Below are 26852 nucleotides of genomic sequence, written 5' to 3' on the forward strand. Positions count from 1 at the left end.
CTTTTGAACTTGTGTTAAAAATTAGAGTGTTTGCATGAGTATAGTACTGGGTTCTCTATTCTGTTCCATTGATCAATGTGTCTATCTCTCTGCCAATATTACACAGTCTTGATCACTGTAGCTGTATAATGTCTTTTAGCTATGCCATAAATACTACTATAGCTAGTACTTTATATAAAGTATACTTTATTCTTCTTTTTCAAAATTGTTGTAGCTATTCTTGTTCTTTGCCTTTCAATATACATTTTAGAATAATCTTATCTATATCTATAAAAATTCTTGCTGGAATTTTGATAGGAATTGCATTAAACTTGTATATTAACTTGGGGACAATTGACATCTTTACTATGGTGAGTTTTCAATTCACAAAGAGAGTATATTTCTCCATTTATTTAGATCTTTGATTTCTTTCATCAGCATTCTATAGTTTTGGGCATATAAGTCCTATACATGTTTTGTTACATTTACAACTAAGTATTTCTCCTCTATCACCCTCCCTCTCTCTCTCTCTCCCCACACTGGAGTGATTGTAACTAATACTGTATTTTTAATTTTGATGACCAAGTGTTCATTGCTAGTATGTAGAAAAATAATTGACTTTACTATATGTATCTGGTATCCTGCAACCTTCCTGAACTCACTTATTAATTATAGATTTTTGTAGATTCCTAGGAACTTTCTATGTAGACAATAGTGCTGTCTGCAAAAGGAACACTTTTATTTCTTCCTCTCTGATCTGTATACCTTTAATTTCCTCTTTTTGATTTATTGCTCTGGCTAGAAATTGCAGCAATATGTTGAAGAAATAGTGAGAATGCACATCCTTGCCTTGCTACCAATCTTAGCGGGAAGGCATTTAGTCCTTCACCATTAAGTATAATGTTAGCCATAGGTTTTTCTTTTTATGGCTGCTCTTTATCAAGTTGGGAACATTTTCTCTTTTTCTTATTTTTCTGGGAGTATGGTAAATGGGTGTTAAATTTTGCATAATTTACCATTTCAAATGAACTATAGAAACCTTTATGCCTTGGCTCAACATTTGAAAATCAATCAGTAAAGTCCACCATTTTATCAGGCAAAAGTAGCTATTACCCTCACCCATTTATAATATAATTGTTTCTCTACATATATTTAGAAGCATATCAGATTTTGATATAATTTTGTCTTCGACCATGAAATATAATGTAGAAACTCAAGAGGAGAAGGAAAGTTTATTGTATTCACTCATATTTTTATCATATTCTTTTTTCCTGAGATTTCTTCTTTTATCATTTTGTTTCTGTTCAGAGAAATGATTTTAAGTCAATCTTTTAGGGTAGTTCAATTGGCCAAAAATTCTTAGTTTTCCTTCATCTGAGAATGTCTTGATTTTCTCCTAATTCCTAGAGGATGTTTTTGGTGGGTATGGGATTTGAGTTTGACAGTTTTTCTCTTTCAGCTTTTGAAAAATATGATGCCATGTCCTTCTGGCCTCCATGACTTATGAAGAGAAATCTCTTGTCATTCAAATTGCTTTTCTTTTATAGCGAAGGTGTTTTCTCTGTCTCCTTTCAAGGATTTTTCTTTGCCTTTAGTTGTCAGAAGATTAATTATGATGTGTCCTGGTGTGTATTTCTTTCAGTTTATCCTACTTGAGATTCATTCAAATAGTATGTATGTAGTACTAAGCATAACCCAATGGTCCTAAGAAGCCCAATATTTATTAAGAGTTTTGTTAAGAGCATTAGTTCTAAGTCTACTTTGGGTTGCATTGTATGAGGTTCTATAAATTACAAGAGAAAATAAAATTCTAACACTAATAACAAAAAACTTTTTTGTTGTTTGGAATATCTGCATGTTCATTAACTATGAATTATATTATACAACTTAACACTTTATCATTTAAAGTAAAGATAATTCAAGGGACTATCCTATAGACTGGGGGAGGATTAGAATACTCCATGCTATAGACTGAGGGAAGACTGATACACCCTGTGCTATGGGCTAGGAGAGACCTCGTACACTCTGTGCTACAGAATCAGGAGAGGCTGGTACGTTCTGTGTTACAGGGGAAGACTAACACATCCTGTGCTATCAACATATATTTTACAAAAGCAGAGAAGTTTCCGAAGTATGTACAGAATGACTAAAACGTTTTTCCTGACCAATTTAGAATAACAAAATAATATTATTAGTATAGCACTATACAGTTTTAGAAAACACATTTTCATACAGCTCAGTTGTAGAGCCATTGATTAGGAGAGATGATATCAAGTTAACAGATAATATGGGCTTCCCTAGTAGCGCAGTGGTTGAGAGTCCGCCTGCCGATGCAGGGTACACGGGTTCGTGCCCCGGTCCGGGAAGATCCCACATGCCGTGGAGCGGCTGGGCCCGTGAGCCATGGCCGCTGAGCCTGCGCGTCCGGAGCCTGTGCTCCGCAACGGGAGAGGCCACAACAGTGAGAGGCCTGCGTACCGCAAAAAAAAAAAAAAGAAAAAGAAAAAGTTAACAGATAATAAAAGACAATGACTTTAATTGCTCCAGGTTCCTCTGACCAAAGTATTGCAATGGGAAGACCAATCGTTGACCGGTCTGAGTGGAGTTGAGCCTCAACTTGACCATGAATTTGCAATGTCAAGGAGCCATACACTTGTGGCATTTGGCCAGCTTGTTGTATTATTTGTAAACAAGGTCCACAGCTGTCCATCCTTGCTGAATGGAAAGAGATCACAGAATTGAATTCTAGTGATTTCCCAATTTCTTAACCCTACTGAAAAGGAAATTTACTTCTTAAGTAAAGTTTCAATGAATGCTTCTTTTGTCTGGAATTAATGAGAATTGTAGAATATATTAGTACTTACTGAAAAAAAAAGAGTCTTCTTGAAATACAAATAAGTGCTTAACCTATTCCAAGGATATGGACTATATAGTGAGATAATTTTATTTCTAAGCTACTCATCATTTGGAAATGTACATCAATTTTTTATTTAAATCAAGTGCCCACTACTAAGCTAGGTGCTATCACTGTAACTTCTTCAATATTTGCAACTTAATCCTATTGTAATAATAATTGCAACAACTTTCAAAGAAACAAAAAAATTTATAAACATTCAATTGCTAATTCTTTCAACTTTCTTGTGAGGACAGTTAACAGTTTACCCATACAGATACGGTCATCCAAGGACCCTATATCTTGACAGAACAGAAAAGAGTGTCAATTATTTCCTTAAATATCAGCTTGATTAATATTTTTAAAGTATAAAGGTCTTTTGGGACTTCCCTGGTGGTCCAGCGGTTAAGACTCTGTGCTTCCAATGCAGGGGGCACAGGTTCTATCCCTGGTTGGGGAACTAAGATCCCACATGCCGCGTGGTGCGGCCAAAAAGAAAAAAAAGAAGAAAGGTCTTTTGAAAATCACTTATAAAAGGAATGTGTGTGTGTGTGTGTGTGTGTGTGTGTGTGTGTGTGTGTGTAGCTTGATGAAAACCAAAAAAAATAGGCTGCACGTTGGGGAAGGAAGTTTTTAAAATATGATTTTAGGACTCTGTCTTATAACAAAAGGAATACACAATTGGTATCTGTAGACAACATTTTTTCTAGTGATTTCTAGGAAACTGTTTTCTTCAAACTTTGGGATTTATTGTTAATGTTATCATTGTAGGTAGATGCTAGTGAGGAGGAGTTTTTGTACTTCTTCTTACGGCTGCTATTTACTTCAGTAGGACCAGGAGCAGTCGTGTTGGGAGATCCTTAGAAAACTCTGCCCTTGGTCATTTGCCCATCTCTCCTAAGAAAGACCTCTGTGGTTCAGACATTTTAAAACGGGGGAAAATCTAACCAGCAGAAGACTGAGAGAGCAATGCAGATATGTCTGGTTATTACACGGTGGTGTTACTTTGAATGCAAGATCCATGGGGGCAGGGATTTTTGACTGTTTTGCTTATCATCATATCCCCAGCACCTAGCACAGTGTCTGACATGTAGTAGATGATTAATAAATAGTTGTTGCTTATTTGTGACCACCTAGAGGTGTGGGATAGGGAGGGTGGGAGGGAGAAGCAAGAGGGAGGAGATATGGGGATGTATGTATATGTATAGCTGATTCACTTTGTTATACAGCAGAAACTAACACACCATTGTAAAGCAGTTATACTCCAATAAAGATGCTAAAAAAAAAATAGTTGTTGCATAAAAAAGTAGAGTCTTCAGGGGAGCCCCTGAGTGTGAAAAAAAGTTCTTTTTATGCGTTGAAGAAATACTGAGAAAAACTGCTAATGATATTCCCAAAGCAAGATCAGTCATATTTAAGACATGCTGTTAGAGTGTCATAAAACTGAAGATAGGCAATTATTATACCAGATTTTTTAAAGGGGAAAGGGAGAATGCTATAAATTATACACAGCAAGCTGTATGCCAATCCTGGGGAAGATATAGGGAACTTTTTGTTTGTGAGCACTTATAAAAGCTTGCATTTGCTTTTATAAGAGGTAAATATAAACAAATCTCTAGCGGTGAGACATTAGCTGTCTTCATTTACCCCCCAGAGTTCATGAAGTTGCATTAGCACTAATTGCAACTATTATTAAGTAGATTCACAAATTTAGTAGAATAACTGAACTGTGGAAAGAGGGGAGTGGGAACTCCTCGCAAGCAAAGAAAGCAATTTCCTCTCCTGCTGGTATGATATACAAATGGGAAGAGTGGGTGAAAACATAAGAACAAGAGCAAATTGCACTATTCGTGTGCTTTTTTTTCAACTTTGAAGAATTCATCACTCTGTAGACAAGAAGCATTAACAAAATCAGGTCATTGTGTTTATACTTTACGTTGAACACTGTTTATATTGATAGAATTAGACTCTCAAAAAATTACCGACAACATTAGTTGCCATTTCAGCTTTTATTACATAATCTGCATGGTTGTAACATAGCTTGACCTGCTATCAGAAACACTCCACAAGGACAATTATTAAAAAATGTGACTGTAAATCATAGGCTAGACAGTCTGGGTCCCTCAGGAGAGATAAACTACACAATAACTTGGGCCAGAAAAGTTTGATATAAAAGTTTATTAACCATAATAGGATTGGAGTAATGAGGGATTGGTAAGAAAGGAAGAAGTAAACAACATAGGAATAGCAGATATAAAGAGCAACTACCACCCCTGGGGATGAGTGTTCAAGGAAGAAGACTCCCAGGGTTGAAATATAGATCTTGTTGCAGAGTGAAGCTATGGCTCACTGAATGGCAGAGATATGGAAGAACTTGCTGGAAATCCACCCTCTAGGATGCCAGGCAAAACAAAACTGTTGACAAAACTGACGCGCTGAGCCTGCGTGTCCGGAGCCTGTGCTCCGCAACGGGAGAAGCCACAACAGTGAGAGGCCCGTGTACTGCAAAAAAAAAAAAAAATTTTATACATATATATATATATATATGTATAAAATTTGGGGGATAATTAGGGATATGCAGTAAATAAAACAGGAAAGGTAGATATAAGTGTTAGGGATGGGAGCAATTTGAAATAAGGTGGTCAGGGAAGGCTTTACTAAGATAGTAAATCTCAGTTTAGTCTGAGAGTAATTCAGTATCTCTTGACTTAAACTACTAGAATATTCTATTGAATTTTCACTGCCAATTTATCCACAGTAATTCCAATTACAAGATCTGACTTTAGCTTTTCACTTCTTGAGGTGGCTGGAGGATCAAATTTCCACAGACCTTAAACTAATTTATATTCCAAAGTGTATAATTTTGTGTTTTGCCAACAGATTTGTTTAATCCAGGATTTGACAACAAATAATTGTTGTCTTTTAAAACAAATAACCTCAAAGAATTAAAGATATTAATTGGAGAAATAGTAAATTTATTATTTTTATTAAAGTATATCAATACCTAGAAATAAGGGGCACATTATAAATATGGATACAAAACAGTAAGTCAAAGTTTCACTTGAAGTAGAAAAGCTTAACTATAAGCTTTTTTAAAAGTATATCAAAGGCAATGAACCATAAATGTGTTAATCATAAAATGTCACTGTATGTATCACAAGAATATAAAACTTTAAAATCTTCTGCTTTAAATTCTTCTGCTTTAAATTCTTAAATAAGTACAGGGTGACTAAATATGTTCAGGATGATTTGGGCAGAAAAAGCAACTAGCTAAACTCACAAAATCAATTAATTAACTGTGCTACATTTCTGTTTGTTTTTTTTTTTAATGTATTGTGGTCTTGCTTATAAAGGTGTTAATTCATTGAGTTAATTCACTGGGTAAGGTTTTAAGACAATACTCTGATTTATACTTGTTACATTCCAGAATCTTTGGAGAAATTACCTTTGAAGGGGACTTTCTAAAATAGGAAAATCTATTTTAATATAGAGGCCAAAAATCCTTGAAATACTTTTTCCACTCCCTTGAAACAGATGAATATTTGAGATCTGTTTATAATATGTGAGACAGAGAATCATAATGATAAAGTTCCTTTTTATAAATAACTAGGTATGACACAGTGACATATCCATGAGAAGCCCAATAAACATGCTCCACGTATGACCCATCATTGCCTTACATAGTACCCCTAATTTAAAAGACAATTACCTTTACTGATTTATTTTACATACAGCAAACTATTATCAGTTAAGAGAAAACAAAATTGATGCTCAAAGCACTTCTGTAGATGATACAGAAGATACGTGTTTGTACTGTAACCAGATCACTACAGGAAAAAACTACGCAAACTACAGACAAAAATAATAAACTATCCATAAGGAATAAGTTCAATTTAAGGCTTCATATTCACAACATTTAATGGCTGAAAACTAAACAGCAATAACAAAGGAAAATGTATTTAAATAAATGCTTTCATGTGAATGGAAAAGGTTCACCCAGCAAACCCTCAGCAATATTGACCATAAAGACAGTATTATACACCAGTCTCATATTTAAGAGGATTCTGTCTGCCTTGTTAGGCTTCAAACAGCTCACAGAAGGTTGATTACATTTATGCTGCCTCTTAATAGAAGCAAAGTTCATAGCTTTGCATATGATGGCATCTTGTCAGGCTATAAGCAATCTTGAAACATAATTTGCATTTATCATCTCTACTTTTTGCTCCTGGCAGCATAAGAAAGCCTGCTTTCTCAAATGCACAGATGTGCTCAGTGTGCACTTTCCAAATTATGTATAGGAAAATGCTTGCTCTCTATAATGTGTAATTAAGAAGAGCTCAGGACTTTCTTAATAAAATCTAGAGGGCAATGATATTTTCTAAGTCTTGAAAGTCTACTTGAAAGCTATTAAATAAATTCTATCTTAATTATTATAATTAATTTTAAGTACATTTTGAATAATTAAAAGAATATCTTTAAGCAAATTCATAATGTACAGAGTTCAGCCTTGCTAATATGGAGACTTAATAAAAAAAAAACTAATCAAAGCCTCTGGCCAGAAATAAAATTGTAAATGATTTTGGGCTTTTTAAAAATGTATGCAAAATTTCTTACACAACCATAACTGTTCTTTCCTTAAAAATATGTTCCCTAGTAGAATACTGAACTAGAAAACAGATCATTAATCAAACCACATTTTAAAAATGATTTTTTAGTATAAAACACTTTCCCACAGATCCAAGGAGATCAGATAATTATGACGTCAGACGCAAAAACAGAATGCTAGGGACCCAGAATAAAAAGCATACAATGTAAGAGACTAATCACCTAATAAAAGAACCATAAGCTCACAATAAAGTAAGAGAGAATAGCTATACAAAAAACTTTAAAAATAAACACCGGGAATACAGTTAAATTAAAGAATCAAAATGAAAAGTGGGTACATTTTCATAAAAGGACATAAAAATCTTGTGAATATTTTAACTGCTACATAAATTTGTGTAAACCTTCAGATTTTGGTTGCCTCTTTTGGGAGGTTTAAGGTATTGTTTTTTAATCTTAAATTCTTCACAAAGAAATTTACCTCCCTCTGAAATAGTAAGTCAAGTAGCACTTCAAGTTTTTTCCTTCATGGAAACAGTTGCTGGAATAGAAAACTACCAAAAGTTTTAATCAACTAATTTAATCTTTCATGCTTTGATATAGATTTTAAATTTAAACCTTTTCTTTCTACAGAAATCAATTATTGGTAATACATTGTTATTTTCCCTTAGCAAATCAAAGAAGCATTTAATCACATATTATAATACTAAAGAAAACATGATATAATTTAAAAAATTTATTTATACCTTAACTTAGGACAACCAATTGACCTCTATTTCCACTTGAAAAAAGCATGAGAGAAGGAAGTTTCTACTAGTTTACTCTCAAAAAGGGGAAAGGTGGCTCTAGAGACCAACTCAGAAATTACAGTTGTCCATCATCAGCTAGAATGTAACTCAGGAACTGTTGTTTCTTCTAATTCCTGTATTTTGTCACACTTATTGCTTTCTTTGCCCTCTTGATATGTACGAAGCTGCTCCACAAAACCAGCATTTGGACATATGGAAGGTCTTGCATTTTTCACCAAAGAAAAAGCACTGGTAAATGAGATTTCTTCAGAATTCATTAGGAAGCCTATTATAATTGCAGCAGCCCTGGAAACTCCTGCATTACAGTGAACAAGAACCACTCCATCCTATAATAAAACCAAACAAAAATCTTCATTATTCATTTAAGAGAGACTATAATATAATCTTATACTACTTAAAATTATAAAATAAAAATATTCACTTTATTGATTTATTTGATTCAATCTATTCAATCATCAAAATACAATTCATTGTAGGGAATGAATGGGGATAATCAATCAATTAACCAACACCTTCTCTTCCCACCTCCCAGAATTGAAATGCTTTGATGATATATTTGGAATTCTGAAACTATCTTTTATTAAACTGAAGTAATCTAGTAAAGTACACATGAAAGCCTAGTAACTTAGTAGCCACAAGTCTATAAATAAGAGAAATATCACAGGAAATGTATGTGGAAATATAAATAAAACCATAATCATAAACTAAACAGAAAGCTCGAGACATTCTAGGTACACATAGAGCTCCCATGAAGAAACTAGTATCATTCCTTAGAAATCTATGGTAAAATGATCAGTAAAGAAAAAATTTTCTTCCCTTGGATATATTTTATTCTGGAGGGAAGTGACTTAAAAAATAGTTAAACTTATGAGGTAGTAAAATGATGACACAAATAGCTCACGACAATGTGAAGTGGAAAAGGTAATTAGACACCAGCAGGAGGTCAATAAATGAAAAACGTTTCAGGTAACTTGCAAATGATACTTCACAAGTGAAAAGGGACACAGTGCAAGGCCAATGCTGATGGGGGTAATATTGCATTAATAATGAATGTGATAGATCTGATGGATCAGCATTGATACAGGTTAGCTTATCTCAGGCCTTTAAAAAGTTAATGATCTAAATGAAATGTAGAGAACAGTGAGCACACCCAACAGAACCAGACATTTTAATTACTTCATTTCTTGATTCTTCTTTTCTTACAACACAAGAAAGATGGGAACAGGGAAAAGGGGAAAAAATCTTACAACTGAAAATTCTCTGCCCAAAGTACACATTAACAATGCTATGTTTATGGCTTATTGGATTATTTTACTTTTACAAGGCAGTTTTCTTAGATGCATAAATCTATTGTAAAATTCCTTTCCTAGGTCTACTGTAACAAATTTGCAAGTGTAACTCATTTCAAGAAACACAGGTGATTCACAAGAAAATTAGTTAATATTTTAAATCCTCATATCAAAAAGACAATTTCAATTGTTTATATATATTTTTTTTTCCTTTTTTTAAAAATTTCTTATTGGAGTATAATTGCTTTACAATGTTGTGTTAGTTTCTACTGCACAGCAAAGTGAATCAGCTATATGTATACACATATCCCCTCTTTTTTGGATTTCCTTCCCACTTAGGTTACCACAGAGCACTGAGTAGAGTTGCCTGTGCTATACAGTAGGTTCTCATTAGTTATCTATTTTACACATAGTATCAACAGTGTATATATTTCAATACCAATCTCCCAATTCATCCCACCCCTGCTCCCCTCCTTGGTATCCATACATTTGTTCTCTACGTCTGTCTCTATTTCTGCTTTGTAAATAAGATTGTCTATTTATATTTATGTATTTCAGAGTCATTTCCAGATATTAACTTTCTGTACAAGAAAAGCAAAATGCAAATATTCACTCTATATATACAGAATTTTTCTCACTTTGTATAATGGCTTTTTTATGAGACTTAAGACATTTTAAAATCATATTACAGTAACCAATGAAAAGTATTAATGAACTTCTTTTAACTCAAAACAAATTAGCTATTCCAAAGAAACTTGGAATCATAAGCTTAATAAGAGGTGCCTCATGTCATTTTTAATGTTTCCTGACTGTATACTAGTTATCTCTGTTATGATCCATACATACGCTTTCGAAAATGAAACTAGCTTTATTTTCAATCTTATACATGGTGCAATCAGTTTTAGCTAATGTTCAAAAATGTTAGTATTTTCTTCCCTCTTACATTCCTTATATAAACAGCTACTTTTCTGTTAGTTTCTACAACCTTTGAATTTACCTATTTACCTTTTATTATTCCTTGGGTATCATACTGCCCTTGAAAGTATTTCCAAACAAACTACTAGCTTCATATCCCCTTTCCAGAACTCAAAGTAGTGACAATTAAATCATTCATAAAGAAATCTTTTCTTTTGCACTTGCTGTTGTCCTCTGCTTGAAAGGCCTTTGCTGCTCTCTTGGTCCAGCTAACTTTGGCTTCTGTTCTAAGAAGGCTGTCTCTCTCTGCGTGAGAGGCGGGCGGGAGGAATATCCAAGCCATCTTTGTATGCCTAATACTTAGTACAATTTTGGGCACAGAGTAGGTATTCCATAAATGTTTGCTAAGCAAGCAAATTAATTTTGTTCTGCATTTCTGAGAAAACATTCTCTTAAAAGAATCAAATCACCATTCTGCTATGGGCAGATAGATAGGAATTATGTTATAGTATTTCCATTTTACGCAGTTTGCTTTGTTCTCGTGTTGTTATGAACAGCCTTTCAATTAGACTGCCAGCTCCTTAAGGGCAGCAATATACATCTCTTGTATCTTCTCCGAGTAAGTAATTCATATTTTTTGACAGATGAACTTAGTCAAGTTCAGGTCTTTTGATATATAGAAAAATATATTAAAATACTAACAGTGGTTATATCTATATGGTGGAAGTGGGTGACCTTAATTTTTACCTATCTATATTTTCCAATTTTTCTACAATGTTATAAATTACATGTTTTTAAAATCACATCTTATAAATAATAAAGTAAACATGGAATGTCAAATACACATTTTCATACTAACAAACAAAACCTTTTGCAAAAAAAAAGGGGGTCAAGTAAATATTCCTAAAAGAACTCTTGAGACTATGGAGGTTACTTTACTACTTCCCTCTCATGTGTATTTCTGTCCCTTTGGGCATAAACCTGACAAATAATGCATTAGGCAGAGATAGATGAAGGACAGAGAAACCAAACAAAACAGGGTTTTATCAGTACAGAGAGAAATGAGGAAAGACATGGGAAAATGGAAGACATTCCATCTGGCAGCTGTATGTAAAAAGACGAAAACAAACTAGGACCTAGAAAGGTAGTTTTGAAATATGCAATTCACTGAGTAATCACATTTAATAATACGTGCACATACAATAGGCAAAATCATGAAGAGATTTCTTCTAGAAAAAAATGAAGAAAATTCAAGACTTCTATTGCTAAAACTAAATATGTATTAATCTAAACAATAAAGAGTTTTCAGGGTAAGGAAATATTGGCTGAGGCTAAGATTTCAGTGAAAAACATAAGGCTTGAGAAATTAGAACATATTACAGAATTCAAATACATCTTGTAGCAGAAACATTTTATGCATCTCTTCGGATTCCTTTGATGCCATCATCTCACCCTCAGCTTGCTCCACCTCAACTACAACCTCTGTGGCTGACTGCCTATTGTGCCTTTAAGCCTATTAAGTTTTGCTTGCCTAAGAACACCTGGCTCTTCCCCGATGACAGTCTCTGCATAGGTACACCCTGAGTTCTGGATTTTCTTGCTTCTTCTGAACTTGGATGGCAAGTCACACCACAGGGCATTGGGTTTGGCTTCAAGGTGGCTGCTGAAGGGGTGGGGTGCTACAACCTGGAATTGTGAGGTTAGTAACCTCTCCATGGGTAAACTTTGACCAATGGGAAATAGAAGCTGACAGATGGCCAGGCAGATAAATTCTCTCTCTTCCCTCCCTCCCAAAATCTACTGAGGTGCAGTTTCTTTGGACTCCCTGCCTGGGGATTTCTTGGGTACCACCCTACCAAGTACCCAGCTATTTCGCTGTCAGCTCATTGTGAAGTTGTGTTCAGCAAGGTAAACACATCATCTTACATTGCTTCTCATCCTTACCTGAGTCACTTCCTTTTCTTCTCACTCTCACTGCCTAGGGATTGCACCTTGCAAGTGAAGCATCAGTTCTTAATCCTTGGCTCAGGTTCTGTTTTTTGGGAAACCCAAACTAAGGACCATTTTTCTTAACTATTACCCATTTCACTTTTTACTTGCAACATGTGCATATCTTCTAATATGAATATGAATGATGTCTACATTTTTCCTTTACCGTCTAACGTACATTCTACATCTCCTTAGGAAAGCAGCTAATACAGAAACATTGTCACTTTTATTTCTAACACTGTTAGCTGGCACACTGGAATGTGACAATCTAGAGTCTGTAAAATTTTTCACAAGAGAACAGACTGGCCGATACTAGGCTCTGAATTAGAAAATCTCCTCCTTTTCTTTCATCCAAATATCTGCTATTAAATAAGGTAGAAAAGTGTTACATTTTTCCAGTAATCTAGGGAAGGGTATCGAGAAGAGTGCCGGGCACCTAAGGCACTCAATAAATATTACTAAATGAAAGGAAGGAAGAGAGAGAGGGAAAGAGATAAGGTAGAAGGGAGATCATCAGAATTTAATTAAGTTGGATTCTATTAACTGTCATTAATTGTCAGGTGCTCCAGGACAGTTAACTTTTCTCTGTAGTGCTTCTACATTCCCATCTATTTATCTAACATAAATTTTGTAAGAATTATATACTGACTAAAAATGATGTCATTTCGAGGTATAATTATTGGTAACAGCCAGCCTAGAAGCCCTGCCTTGGATCAGTACCAAGATTGAAGTATTGTATTTTTTGTTGGTCTTCTAAAGTCAGAGAACCAATGGACAGCTTCTGATCAGCATTCTTATACAATCTCAGGAATATTAATCTTCATAAATACACTAACAGGACTAGAGCAGCCTCTATCCCACAGTCCACCTGATTACCTTGCAAAGTGGTCAGAGGGCAGGTGGTTAGAAACTATCAAAGGAAACCTGCATATTGGGTTGGCCAAAAAGTTCGTTCGGGTTTTTCCATAACATCTTACAAAAAACCAGAAAGAACTTTTGGGCCAACGCAATACCTATGTACACAGGAAAATTCAGTAAGCAGAAAATTTTAAATCCGAATATTTCTCAGGAAGGCATAGGAATATGAGAAATTAAAGTTAAAAGTAAATACTTCACTGAAAAAAGAGCAACTGGAAAACTAAATAGTTGTAGGAATTAATGAAATATTGTTGAAGGGGAAATTTCATAATTGTTCTCTACATATTCATTACAGAAAGAATAAATATTGGATGATGGACCCATATTTTAAAATATCTGCTTCTTAAGAACTGTGGATCAAAACAAAACTTACTGACTTCCCTGGTGGCGCAGTGGTTAAGAACCCGCCTGCCAATGCAGGGAACACGGGTTCGAGCCCTGGTCCGGGAAGATCCCACATGTGGCGGAGCAACTAAGCCCATGCACCACAACTACTGAGCCTGCACTATGGAGCCCGCGAGCCACAACTACTGAGCCCGTGAGCCACAACTACTAAGCCCGTGTGCCATAAATGCTGAAGCCCGTGCACCTAGAGCCCGTGCTCCACAGCAAGAGAAGCCACTGCAATGAGAAGCCCGTGCACCACAATGAAGAGTAGCCCTCACTCGCCGCAAATAGAGAAAGCCTGTGCACAGCAACAAAGACCCAATGCAACTAAAAATGAATAATAAATTAATTAATTAAAAAAAAACTTACCTTCATTTTTGCTTGTTCAATAAATTCAAAACATTCTGGAAAATAAGACAGGATATTGGTCTCAGGTAGATCCAAAATAGAAATACTCTTATATACAAAGTCACTGAGGAAAGCATTTTCAACTCCATATGCAACATTGAGAATATGAGTCACCTTAAAGAGAAAAAAAAGGATGATTTTTAAAAATTCTCATGAATTAGGTTAATTAAACAGAGACTGAGATGTTGAGAGCTGCAACAAGAATAAACAATTTAAGCATGACTCAATAACACTTCCTTCAGGAAGCCTTTTCTGACTGCCTCATCCCTTACCAGAAGTGCTATTTCTATATACCCCCAAAGCACCCTCTACTTGCCTCATTATAGCCCTTACCACTGAGAGTCTGTTTATTTCCCTCACTGTACTAGAAACTCCATGAGGGCAGGGACCAGGTTTAGCTTACTCACTATTGTAAGTAAGCATTGTGAGTGAACAGTGACCTTAGCACAGAAAGTACTTAAAATATTTATTGAATAAATCAATTAATGTCCATATAAAAACTGACGTAAGGGAAGTGCATCAGTAGCACACAACTTCCCTTTCAATAATTATTTCCCTATTTTCCTCTTGTATTCTTTGCAAGTACAGTGGTTCTCAAGTGTGGCTGCACATTAGAACCATCAGTAAGCGTTTTAAAAATATCAATGCCACAGGGTCTCAAACCTGGAAATTCTGATGAATTAGTCTGGTTGAAAGGTGGGATGGTCATGAAAGATTTTCTTTTAAATGGCACGCATAAGCAACCTCCTCATCCATCTATACATTCAGGCTCCTTTCCTGGAGTCCACCAAGCAAATGGGAGGAGCCATGTGGAAAGTCTATTAAGAGAATCCAAAGGCTAAACAGACCAGAAATATGAGTCCCTGTTTCTTATCAGGACATGCTTCTCACTGAACTTATTGTCTCTCTTAGTTTGGATCTTAGGGTTTGCCTGACCTTGGTATTTTCTTGTATCTCATCATATTTTAGAGTACTTGTCCAGCCTGCCTCTCTTGCCCCCACCACCCTCCCAGCTATGACTCTGGCTGTGTCCCACTCCCTCCCTCAGCACAGCTAATTGGTTTCGGGTGGACGCCTGACTTAAGCTAGACTGAGCAGATTATCTCAAGGAATTTAAAAAATAGGTGTGTGAGACAGCTAGAATGATCCACAAACTTGGGAGATTTAAGAACAGCCGTTTTCTATTAAGTGCTCAGGGAAGCTGAAAGATCTCTGCTCCCAAATGAGAAGAACACCACAGATGTGCAGATAGGGGCCATGTGCCAGGGGGAGAGAGAGGCTGTCCTGGATGGCCTCCTATTCTCTGGCATGGCCACTCTCTTCCCTCAGGTTCCAGAGAGCCCCCTAAATCATCATACACATTCTCTTTCCTCGCTCAGGTTTCTGTGGTCCACAATCGAAAGAGTATTAAGACACTCAGGGAACTAGGCCTCGTGAAGAGAAGGCCACAGGCTATTTACTAACTTAACTGCCTTGTGGAAAGAAGAAAACAGAAAAAAAACTCAGATCTTCTCAAGAGAGACTCTTACATAGAGAGGAGATGGAAGAACCTAGAAAGAAGGGAAGAACAGTTTTAGAAGATACAGTCTGAAATGTCCTTCTGCTTTCCCCAGTGAAGTCCCACCTGACTGTGCCAAGCTACTCTCTCACTCCAAGTGGACTTCTGGCCAGGACTACATGATTCTGCCCTGAATTAATAGATGTGCCAATGTTTTATAATATTGATGTGTTTGCCTTACCTTTAGAACTATATTCTGCATTCCCAAAAGACCAAAAATGAGGTCTGACCACTTACAGGATATATCTGTATCTATCTAGCTTCCCTATACATCACAGGATTACAGAAACGACCTAATGAGAATCTTGGGGAAACTTGTTGAAAGGTAAAAGTGCTTTACAAATATTGTGGATCATTAAACTACCCAATGTCTAGGTAGTTTAGCTGCTTGGAAATGCAACTTACATATATATTGATTGAATGATCATGCTTGAAAGGAACTGTACTGAGTCTCAGGTCATGGTGGTGATGGTGATGGGGACGTAGCCTAAAACCCTTCAAGTAATCAAGCATATTTCCAAAATGCAGTTACGGAGGTCCTAACAATGGTTGACCTTGTGATGCCCTTTATAATAGGGATAATAAGAATAGCCCCTTTACTGTGTACGTAGTATGTGCTAGGCATACAGGTTAACTCACTTAATCCTCACATTTAGGCATTATCAAAAAATTATCTTTTGAACTAGTTCAAAAATCACATTATTAAAAAAAAAAGAAACATTAAGAAGTCTTGCTCTCACCCTCTTTCCACTCCATCATCTCCCACCCATATGGTAACCATCTTTGTTGGTTTCTTGTATATTCTTTTAGAGTATCTTTATGCAAATAGTTCATGTACTCCCTTTCTTACACAAAGGCAACACCTTGGGTTTTTCCCCCTATTTAAAAATGTCCTGGACCTGCCAATGCAGGGGATATGGGTTCAAGCCTTGGTCCGGGAAGATCCCACATGCCTAGAGCAATAAGGCCGTGCACCACAACTACTGAGCCTGCGTTCTAGAGCCTGAGAGCCACAACTACTGAGCCCACACGTCACAACTACTGAAGCCTGCGCACCTAGAGCCCGTGCTCCGCAACAAGAGAAGCCACCGCAATGAGAAGCCCGTGCACCGCAACGAAGAGTAGCCCCCACTCGCCACAACTAGAGAAAGCCCGCATGCAACAATGAAGGTCCAACACAGCCATACGTAAATTAATTAATTTTTTAAAATGTCCTGGAGATCTTTTCATATCAGTATCTAGAGACCATTTTTTTTGTGTTCTTTTAAAAAGCTATATAGCGAGACACAAGAGGGAAGAGATACAGGAACATATGTATATGTATAACTGATTCACTTTGTTATAAAGCAGAAACTAACACACCATTGTAAAGCAATTATACTTCAATAAAGATGTAAAAAAAAAAAAGCTATATAGTATTCCATCATGTGGGTGGACTATTGGTCATTTAACCAATTCCCTACTTATGGAAATAGGGGTTGTTTTCAATAAATTTGCTATTATAAACAGTGCTGCAGTAAACAACTTGGAATATTTTATGTTACACTTAGTTTTCTATCCTCCTTCATGCTTTATTGGGCATACACCAGGCACTCAATGAGTACCTTACTAATAAAACAACTCTTATTACCATATCTAAACATTACAATGAAATTCCTATAGAAATTTCTGAAATGATCTGCCACAAGAGAATTTCTATTAGTTATTGCACTCTACTTAAACCCCAAGAAATCCCTTTGAAATGTGTCATGCATTTAAATCAATAATTTTGTTTTACAGCATCCTTAAGATTTTGTAGAAACCCTCTATTCAGCTGCTCAGCTTACTTTTGCTTCTTCCAGGCATCTAACAGGATCTTTTATACAGAGACAGAATGATCTTTTAAACAGCAGCTGGGTTCACATCACCAGGATGAAAGTGAATTGGAACTAGTGTATCATAACAGGGGCTAGATAATAAAACACTTGCCAATGAAAAGATTTATCAGTTTTTCTAATTTCCATTTTTACCCTGAGAAATATTAATTTATTCATGTAAGCAAGACTCTAAAACATGTTCTACTTATGTTGAAATATTGATCTAAGAGGGTTCCTATCAGGATATACAGTCATTCTCATATCCTTATGCAATTTCAGGCCATTGTCTCTTATTGTCAGGCAGTTATTATTATAATAAAACAAGGGGAGTCCAATTTAAACACAAATAAGTACATTGACTAGTAAACATATCAAATTAGTGAATTCGTTAGTATTTATTTCCTTGAAGAAATTAATTGCAAGTGTTTATCACATAAAATTTTCAGCCTCAATTTAATCAAATTTTTTTCTCAGAGCTGTGGGATGAAAGATGAGTAGGACAGGGTCTCTAATCCTCTAGAAGTCTGCTGAATAATAGAGGGGAAAACATGTTCACCGACAGTAATAATAAAAAGTAGAGGTGCTAAGAGCTACAGGAGAAGAACAAAGTGTTATGAGACCAGAAGGGAGGAACACATACTGAACTTGTTCCTTCCAAGAGCCTCCACGTTTGCTGTTCTGTCAGCCTTAAGGGCTCTTTCCCTGATTTAAGCACAGCTGACTCTGTCCTAAGGTCTCAGTTGAAATATAATACCCTCAGAGGCCTATTCCCCTGCCACTCCTCTCACTGCCTTGTTTCAATTCTTTCAGAGAATGTATTCTCAACTGAAAATATATTTTAAAATCAAGGACCTTACTGCTTGTTCATTTCTATGTCTCCTGCAACTAGAAAAGGGCCTAGCACCCCACTTACATCGTGGGTGAGAGGCAGGGTTGCATTCTTTTGGCTACTCCCTGCCTCTTTCAAATCACTTCTTTTCCACCCTCCAGTAAAAATCCTTGCTCTTTTGAGATTCATACAAGCTGATTATTCCATCTTATACCCTGCATTCCTTGGGCACCTGACCCTCAGTTTTCTGGGTCCTACCCCACGTCCTACCATTATCCTGGGTGACATCAATTTCCACTTGGGTTTAACAGGTCCCTGACGACCTCATCGCCAATGACCTTCATCACCACTCTCCTTCACCACCTCTGCAAGACCAATGCCCAGGACTGATCCAGCTCTGATACCATTAACTCAGGTATCCCACTCTTATTTTTCCATCTTCCACTCAGTTATTCCCTCTACACCTCACAAAAACCATCAACTCCTTGATCTTTCTATTTTATCTATCAGCCCCCTCTTGCCTTCACTTCCTTTGCTTTTCAGCTTATAGTCCATGGTCTACCTCCCCTGCACCTGACTGGTAAAAGTCCCCGTGCTAAGCACGGCTGGAAAAAATTCACACAATACTGCAGTTCATGCCACCATTAGCTCATGACAGCCAACCTCTCTTGAACCTTAGTGATGCTTAGCAACTATATTTCCCTAGTAGGCTCTCTCCCTCATTCCCCATATCAGCTCTTTCAAACATTCCCTACTCTCCTAATAACTTTCAACCCTACCACCTCTTCCCAACTCCCAGTAGATCACCTCACTTACCATTTTACAGTAAAAAGACAAGTCATCACATAGGAACCCTTTCCATCAAATCTTACCATCAAATTTAACAACTTCGCCTACACCTGCATTCACCCTTTCCTTCTACCTTCTTAATACAGAGCATGATGTGCTCCCACATCCTTTATGAGGCTCATTCTGGCACCTGTGTTTGGGGTCACACTGCCTTCTACTTTCTTGGCCCTCTAGCCACAATTCTTGCTTTCCTGTATTTTCAATTCCTTTCTCTACCATCAGCTTTATACACTCTCAAAACTCTCCCATCTCCCTCATTTGATCTCATCACCTATGGGTCTTCCTGCTCTCTTCTGCCCTTTTTTGGTGTGATCATTTCCTCCACCTCTCAATCTTTTGAAATCTGGCTTGGGCCTCCAATTCAAATGAAACTGTTCCCACTAAAGTCACTAACAACTTTTTGTTCTAAAGTCCAACTGTTGTAATTCAGTCCCAACAATACTTAAACTTTGGGCAGCATCTGACACCGCTGACTCTATCCTCCACAGAACTCTGCTTTGGCTTCCATGACACCACAATTTTTTTACTTTCCTACAAACTCTTACAGTACCTCCTTTCCCACTGCAGATTCTTCTTCCTTTGACTATTCCCTATAGGTTGGTATTACTCAGGGTTCTGGTGTAGGCCTTCTTCTCTGCTCACCTTGCCCCAGGTGATTTCATTTACTCCAACAATTTAAATCACTACTTATAAGCTGAAGATTCCTGAATCTCTATTTTTACCTCTCTCCTGAATTCAGACCCCATATACCCACACTGTCTATTGAATAACATTACTGAGATTATCCACGGCACCTGAAATTTAAATTATTCAAAATTGAGCTCGTTATTTTTCCTGCAAAACCTGCTCCTCCCTACTTTGTTCCCTATCTCATGGGACGACACCAACCCTACTTAGTAACCCAAGAAAGCTGAATATCACCTCTGACTCCTCCTTCTTTCTCAACTTCACCCCCCCTTCTACTCTGTCCTGCAAGTAGTCAATCATTAACTTTTGAGAATTCTACCCTCTTAAAAACCCCTCAAATCCATCCACTTCTCTCTACCCCCACTGAATCCTAATCTAAGCTACCATCATCTTTTTTCAGATTGCTGCAACAGCCTCAAAACTAGTCTTCCCATCTCTAGCTTGAGCAATCCTCCAACCTATTTTCCACACTGCCTCTAACCATCCATCTTTCTAAAATGCAAATTTGATCCTGTTACTTCCCTCCATAAAGCCTTTCAAAGGCTTTCCACTGTCTTTTGTATCAATTCCAAACAGTTTACTCTGGCTTACATGGACTTTTGTGATCTGACTCACGCTTACTTCTCTGGCCTTGTCTCTTGGTACCCTTCTTTCTCACACTCTCTATTCTAGGGTTACTAAACTTCTTTTCTGTTCCTGAAAGCATCAGCCTTTCTCTTGTCTCTGGGCCTTCACAGAGCCATTTCTTCTATCTGAACACTTTTCTGTCTGCTCCCTCCTCACCCCCTTCAGAGCAAAACTTCAATATTATTTCCTCCAGGAAGACTTCCCTGACCTTACTATCCCCAACCCAACCCAAACAAACATGGGTTAAGGGCATCATCTCCTATGCTCTCCCATAGCACCTGCACATCCCCATCAACACATACAATACACTGTACTGTAGCTGCTTATTTGTCTTTCTTCCCTCTCTGCCCCTCAAATCATAAACTTCATGTGAACAAGAACCTTTTGCATTCCTCAAACCACAGCAATTCCATGACCCTGAAATCGTGCTTAACAAAATAGTTGATGGATAATTTTTTTTTCAGTAAATATTGAAATAAGTAATAAATCACATCAGTTGTGTGGGGGAAGGTGGGAAGAGATAGCATTGGGGAAGAAGTGGTATGTGAGTTGGGACTCAAGGCATGGGTAAATCTTGGACAAGAAGAGAAGAGGGGAAGGTCTATTCCACACAGAGGAACTACATAAGCAGAAGCAGGAAGAAGTGCCTCCAAAGTCAGTTTCATGAGGAAAAGTAAAGGGAGATTGAGAGAAAATAAAACTGGAAAGATGGATTACAAATTCACATATTTGAATTAAGTGCAATAATTTTTGTAACTTTATTAAAATGATAGCCAAATCTCACCAATCCAACTCTGAAATGGACCTATGCAGTTTTTCCTAAATAAATGTAACAATGAAAATACTTCCTATACACAGTGCCAGACCTGAAGCATTTCTTTTTACCTTGTGCTTTTTCAGTGTATCCAGATCATGAGCAGCATCTTGTGACCCTATAAGAAATAAATAACATCACCTTGAATATAAAAATAATCATCCTGACTTTTAATCTAATTTTGCAACAACTCTGTTAGCTATTCATTTATTTTAAGAAATGCAACTTGGGAGGACCTCAGTCCAACTTTCTGAAAGATAATTCAGGAATATTCATCAAAAAATATTCATCTTATATATACTCTTAGACTCTGAAATCTGACTTGTAGGAATTCTTCCTAAAAGTCCTGGATATTGCAAAGATTAGCTATCAGGATGTTCTTCACAGTGTTGTCTGTAATACAAAATAAACTCTATAAAAACAAAACAAACAAAAAAACCAACCAAACCCAATGATGGGGGTTGGGTTATATTAAAGATAGTACAATTATGTAGTGAAAATATATACAGCCCTTTGAAATGAGAAATGTAGAAGAATATTTATGGCATGGAAATATATTCTCAATATATTATGTGATAAAAGCAGGTTACAAAACATCAACCATTTTTGTAAAAACAAAAACTATGTATATGCTTAAAAATGGACAGGAAGTATACAGAATAAAATGTTAACAGTAGGATTATAGGTGATTTTTTTCTTTACGCTCATGTGTACTTTTTACAATAAATATCTATTTCTTTTGTAACTTAAAAAAGGATATTTTAAAAAAGACACCCACAAAATGATTTAGTGCCAGCTGGTCTGGGAACACCCAGTAGCTTAGAGCAAACACTGCTGGTCTATTGAATTCCACCCACGTTCTGTGTACCACTAGGGCTGTATCCTTTTCCAGTTTCTTCCTGTCAAAGTTGGCTTTCTAGAGCTCTCACACTTGGAAAATGACTCTAGGTAATACGCAAGGTTATTATACATGAGAACAACTAGTTAAAATAAAGTGAGTGACACAACTGAAAAAATAGGGCATTTATTATATTAAGATTTCAAGTATTTTACTTTCCTGAATTAGGTTCCATTTCTATAAACAACACTTTTCTCACCTTATCCACCTGGGAAATCTGCCAGCTTCTATTATGTGACTTTAGGTAGGTGGAGGGCCAGCAAGTATGCTGGTTGGCCAATATTCTCTTGGTAATACGAAGCTCACAGGCTCCTTACTGAGTCTACATTCAACTTTACTTAAAAGTTAGCCTATCAAAATATTAACATTTGTTAAAGCTGGATGGTGGATATGTAATTGTCTGTTATAGCGTAGTCTGTAATTTTTTACACATATGAAATACTTCATAATTTAAAAATAATTTCTCAGTTTTCTGTAGGAAGTCCTATTCATCTCCAGGGGGAGAAATGGGTTCAAATAAGTTAACTGAAATTTGGTGGTTTAATATGCATGTTATCTTTTAAATAATAATTCTACATGGCCTATTTCTTAAAATAGCAAAAAAAAAAAAGAAACATGCATGAATGAAATTCTTTCTTTTCTTACCCCAAACTGTCATTATTATATTTATCAAACCTGTATATTTTCATTATTTCCATTAAATACACACACACACCAAACAGAACAGGTCAGTTATATTCCAGAGTTGGCTGCTATATTTTGAAAATGACTTCCAGAATATGAATATATTGGTACAAATTTAGTGTTCTTGAGACCAAAAATCAACTTGTATCACTGCCTTTTCAAACAATAGGAAAATTACATGAGTTTTAATAGTGTGGGGGAATAATTTTAGTCAGCACAAATGGACTTCAGGTAATTGGCTTGTATGTTTCATCTAATACTTGGTAGTATTCAGTTCACGTTAATTCTCTCTAAATTCTAGACATAAACATCAGCTTTTCTCCAATTTTAAATGATTGCTTTGTGTTGCAGTCTTGCGTTAAAATTTTGTTGGAAAAACACTTATCGTTAAAAGAAATAAACACTATAAATCATTATAACAATGTGTTATTTAAATCTTTGTTTTGAAAAAGCAGAATGTTATCCTTTTATAAACTATCTTAATTGAGATTTTAAAACAAATATCAATTTTAATAATTTTATGATTTTAACAGTGGCAACATGGATCTATAATTGTGTTAAACTTAATAGAACTGAATAGCAAATCAATTTTAACAGTATGGCAATTTTTTAAATAACAGAAAAAGAAGTTGATAAATAGGACTACAACTAAAGAAAGAAGTCTAATAATAATAATAATAATTTACAGTTATATTTTACAATGACACAAACCACTAATATTCAAGACCTTGGCCAAGAATTATTAAGGAAATATTACAGATGAAGTAACTGATTTAGAAAGTATATTACGTGCTACTGGAGTTGGGTCTTCTAACAAGTTCAATGTGTTGCAATCATAATATATGTATCATAAAAAATAGGCTACGTAAGATCTCCAGAATCCTGTTTCTATTTTTAAGAGATCTTTTTTAATGAAAATACTAAATACTGCATAAATTCTGATGCAGCATGTCTTGATTTACAAATCTCTATTTTCATCAGCAAAAAATTAAACAAAAAAATTATTACTGAAATAAACCAAAAAGATATTATTACATTACTGAAAAGGGAAATAAATAATATTCCAAAGAGAAATGTTTTGAGAAAATTTGTAGGAGTAAACATTCATAAATGGATAGAAATAGGAGCATAAATTCCTATAAGGATAAGGTAAAATAATATTTGTGAAAGAATTTTACAAAATTAAGAGCTATACAAATTTAATGTATTATTTGCCTCCTAAAAATACTGGGCTTCCAGGATATCAGAAATCCTCTACAACCTTATAAAGGATCCCAAGATTTTCACCTAGAATTGAAGCAAAGATCTCAAAATGTTACCAGTTGGGATATCTTAACAGGATGGACATAACAAGAAATAACTGTACCCTTTTAACTACCCAAGAGAAATGGAATTTTTCACTTTTACAAATCAAGTTGGATATAAGAAAAGTCCTAGTGATTTTTGTTGTAAAAATATAATTTGCAAAACCTAGGACAAAAATATTCACTGACTAAGATCTTTTATCAACTTGTTAGGTAGTTCAAGGGCCTATGTAAGATTTTTGAAATGCAGAAGCTTGGGTGAATTTATGAGCTAACTGAAAAAGACATTATATTTTGACAGCTTTCTATTTTCTTTATTTCCCACCCAAAACAAAATTTAATTTCATGTAGTGCTAGGTGGGAGCTGTGTTGCTTTGAATAGATGAAGGAAGCTCTTTGAAGCAACCTAGAAACAACCCCTGCATCATTCACGTGGAAGAACTTTAGATGTAACCATCCATAGGTCCCTCAGAATAAGTCGCTTGTAACTGGGCAGAAGAAGGTCTATCTACCTCTCAGAAGAAAGGAGGTTGTACCTGATGAAATTATCCCATTTCCTGGTCCAAAGAGGCGACCATATAAGGACTAGTCTCAGAAGTCCCTCCCAGCACTCGCTCAAGATCCTGGAAGGGTTCCAATGCCAATCTGAGAACACTACCTTGATCAGCTCACTTTGCATAAGTCTAGATAAAAAAATAAGTGAAGTTCATGAAAACTCTGAAAGGGTGAATGATATTTTTTAATTCTACGATAATTATTTTAAACCATTATTACTACAATGGAAGCCAAATAACCAAAACATGTGCCTTATTTCCTCTCCTAGAAATGTTGTGCAAATCCTGGGTGCACCTTCCAGACTAGCTAAATGACCCACTTCATTTATTCACAGGGCTGCAGAAACTAATTGGATATATTTATTTGGTGAAAAGACAGGTCACGTAACAATTCATATAATACATAATACAATAACAACTCATATGTATACTGCAATTGATATGTTTCAAAAACCTTTTCCAACTTGAGGACAACCCTATAAGATAAGCACATACTGTTACTTCAGCTTTACAGATGGCTTTTCTGGAGGGCCAAATAGAATAAATGACTTTCACTAGCTCATCTAGCTTTACGTAGAGCATGGCTAAAAGCCTGGACTCCCTGAGTCAGTCTATGTAACAATGGAGAGCCGGAGTGTATCAGACTTGAGCTTGTGCAAGTTACTTAACCAATCTTAAATTCAGTTCCCATCTGTAAAATGGAGCTGATGATCCCTGCTTCACAGAGTTTTTAAAAGGAGTGAGATGCTATGTGCACTCCACATAATACCTGGCCATTTCTGACACCCAATTCAGTGCTCTTTTTACTCCGGAGAGGCTTGGCTGTATAAATACTAACAAATCACTGATTTTTCCAAGTCTTAATTTCTCTATTCACAAACCAAAAATAATTCAAACCTACTTAAAACACTGTTGACTATTTTTTAAGAATATCGTATCATATTCTTGCCAAGCTAACAAGCTTGTACTTTTATAACTGTGCTTCATTTGTTATTTGTGGATTATGCTTTGTATAGGGAATCTGTATTTTCCGTAATACAGGAAATCATAAACCATCAGATTCATAGCTATAAAATATCAGTCCACCTTCTCCTTAACACTACAAAAACAGACACCATGAACAGATGTGGCCACAGGAGGCATGCACTCCATATGGTTTGCAACCCCAGAGCAGGCAAAAAAGCATTTGCCTTTTGAAATATTAACTTTTCTATAACTTCAACCCCTGTCACTTGTAGTTTTGCCTAATAAAAGCATTCTTTTTACTTTGATAATCTTTAAGGCTATATCCTTGTATTATCCAAGAAAATACAACATCAATGTGTTATCCTCCAGAGAAGTTAGAAAAACAGGAAGAAAGCTTTTAGAAAATTCAAATACCAGGTGCTATGTGTTACTAGAATCTATGCCTCTTATGTATATAGTGGAGCAGAAACATCCCTGACTAGCTAGTGTAGCTAGCTAGTGTAAGTTCCATATCCGAAAAAGGAAACATTTCAATTTTCCAGCAGTTTAGCTGATAGTACAGACTATTATTATTAGGGAGGAAAACGTTAATTAATATAGTTAAATGAACTCAATAACTTAGTGGCAAACCAATATACTCACCCAGGAGCAACCATGGCTTAATAACACCAACTTGCAGGTCCAGGCTAAGGTCCTGCACATAACCACAACCTTCCCCACTGCTCGGCTCTACTTCTTCCACAACATGAATTCTGGCATCTTTCCATGTTTCTATAATTTTCTTTCCAGTTAGCGTTGTCACCCTGGTGCATTGCTTCCTGAGATTATTCCGGGAGAATGCCTTAATTTCCTGGTTAAGGGAGTGCATTACATGAGCAGTGGCTAAGAACAAACACAAGCAAATCCAGCCAGCACAGTGAACGACCGAACTGCTAGTCTGTTAATGTTCAAGTAACAAATGCAGCCTCAGTAGTTCACTGTCCTGCAGGTAACTGTATCAGCCACACGCTGGGAGTCACAAGGGTCCAGCTCCGTTT

At 36.1% G+C, this 26852-nt stretch overlaps 1 protein-coding gene across 2 annotated transcripts; it reads right to left on the reverse strand.

Annotated features, from left to right (window-relative positions):
• Nucleotides 1–7351: 7351 nt before the first annotated feature.
• Nucleotides 7352–26807, reverse strand: DUSP19 (dual specificity phosphatase 19). Of its 2 annotated transcripts, XM_060151396.1 has the most exons (4): nucleotides 26458–26807; nucleotides 21481–21527; nucleotides 14151–14303; nucleotides 7352–8609 (listed from the first exon to the last, which is right to left on the reverse strand). In XM_060151396.1, the coding sequence occupies exons 1-4, from the start codon at nucleotides 26681–26683 to the stop codon at nucleotides 8355–8357; spliced, it is 681 nt and encodes a 226-aa protein (XP_060007379.1). In that variant the 5' UTR covers nucleotides 26684–26807; the 3' UTR covers nucleotides 7352–8354. The 2 variants fall into 2 exon arrangements, with proteins under 2 accessions (XP_060007379.1, XP_060007380.1); XM_060151397.1 differs by lacking the exon at nucleotides 14151–14303.
• Between the last annotated feature and the right edge of the window lie 45 nt (nucleotides 26808–26852).

Source organism: Lagenorhynchus albirostris, chromosome 6, assembly GCF_949774975.1.
Source record: "Lagenorhynchus albirostris chromosome 6, mLagAlb1.1, whole genome shotgun sequence".
Classification (NCBI taxonomy): Eukaryota; Metazoa; Chordata; class Mammalia; order Artiodactyla; family Delphinidae; genus Lagenorhynchus; species Lagenorhynchus albirostris.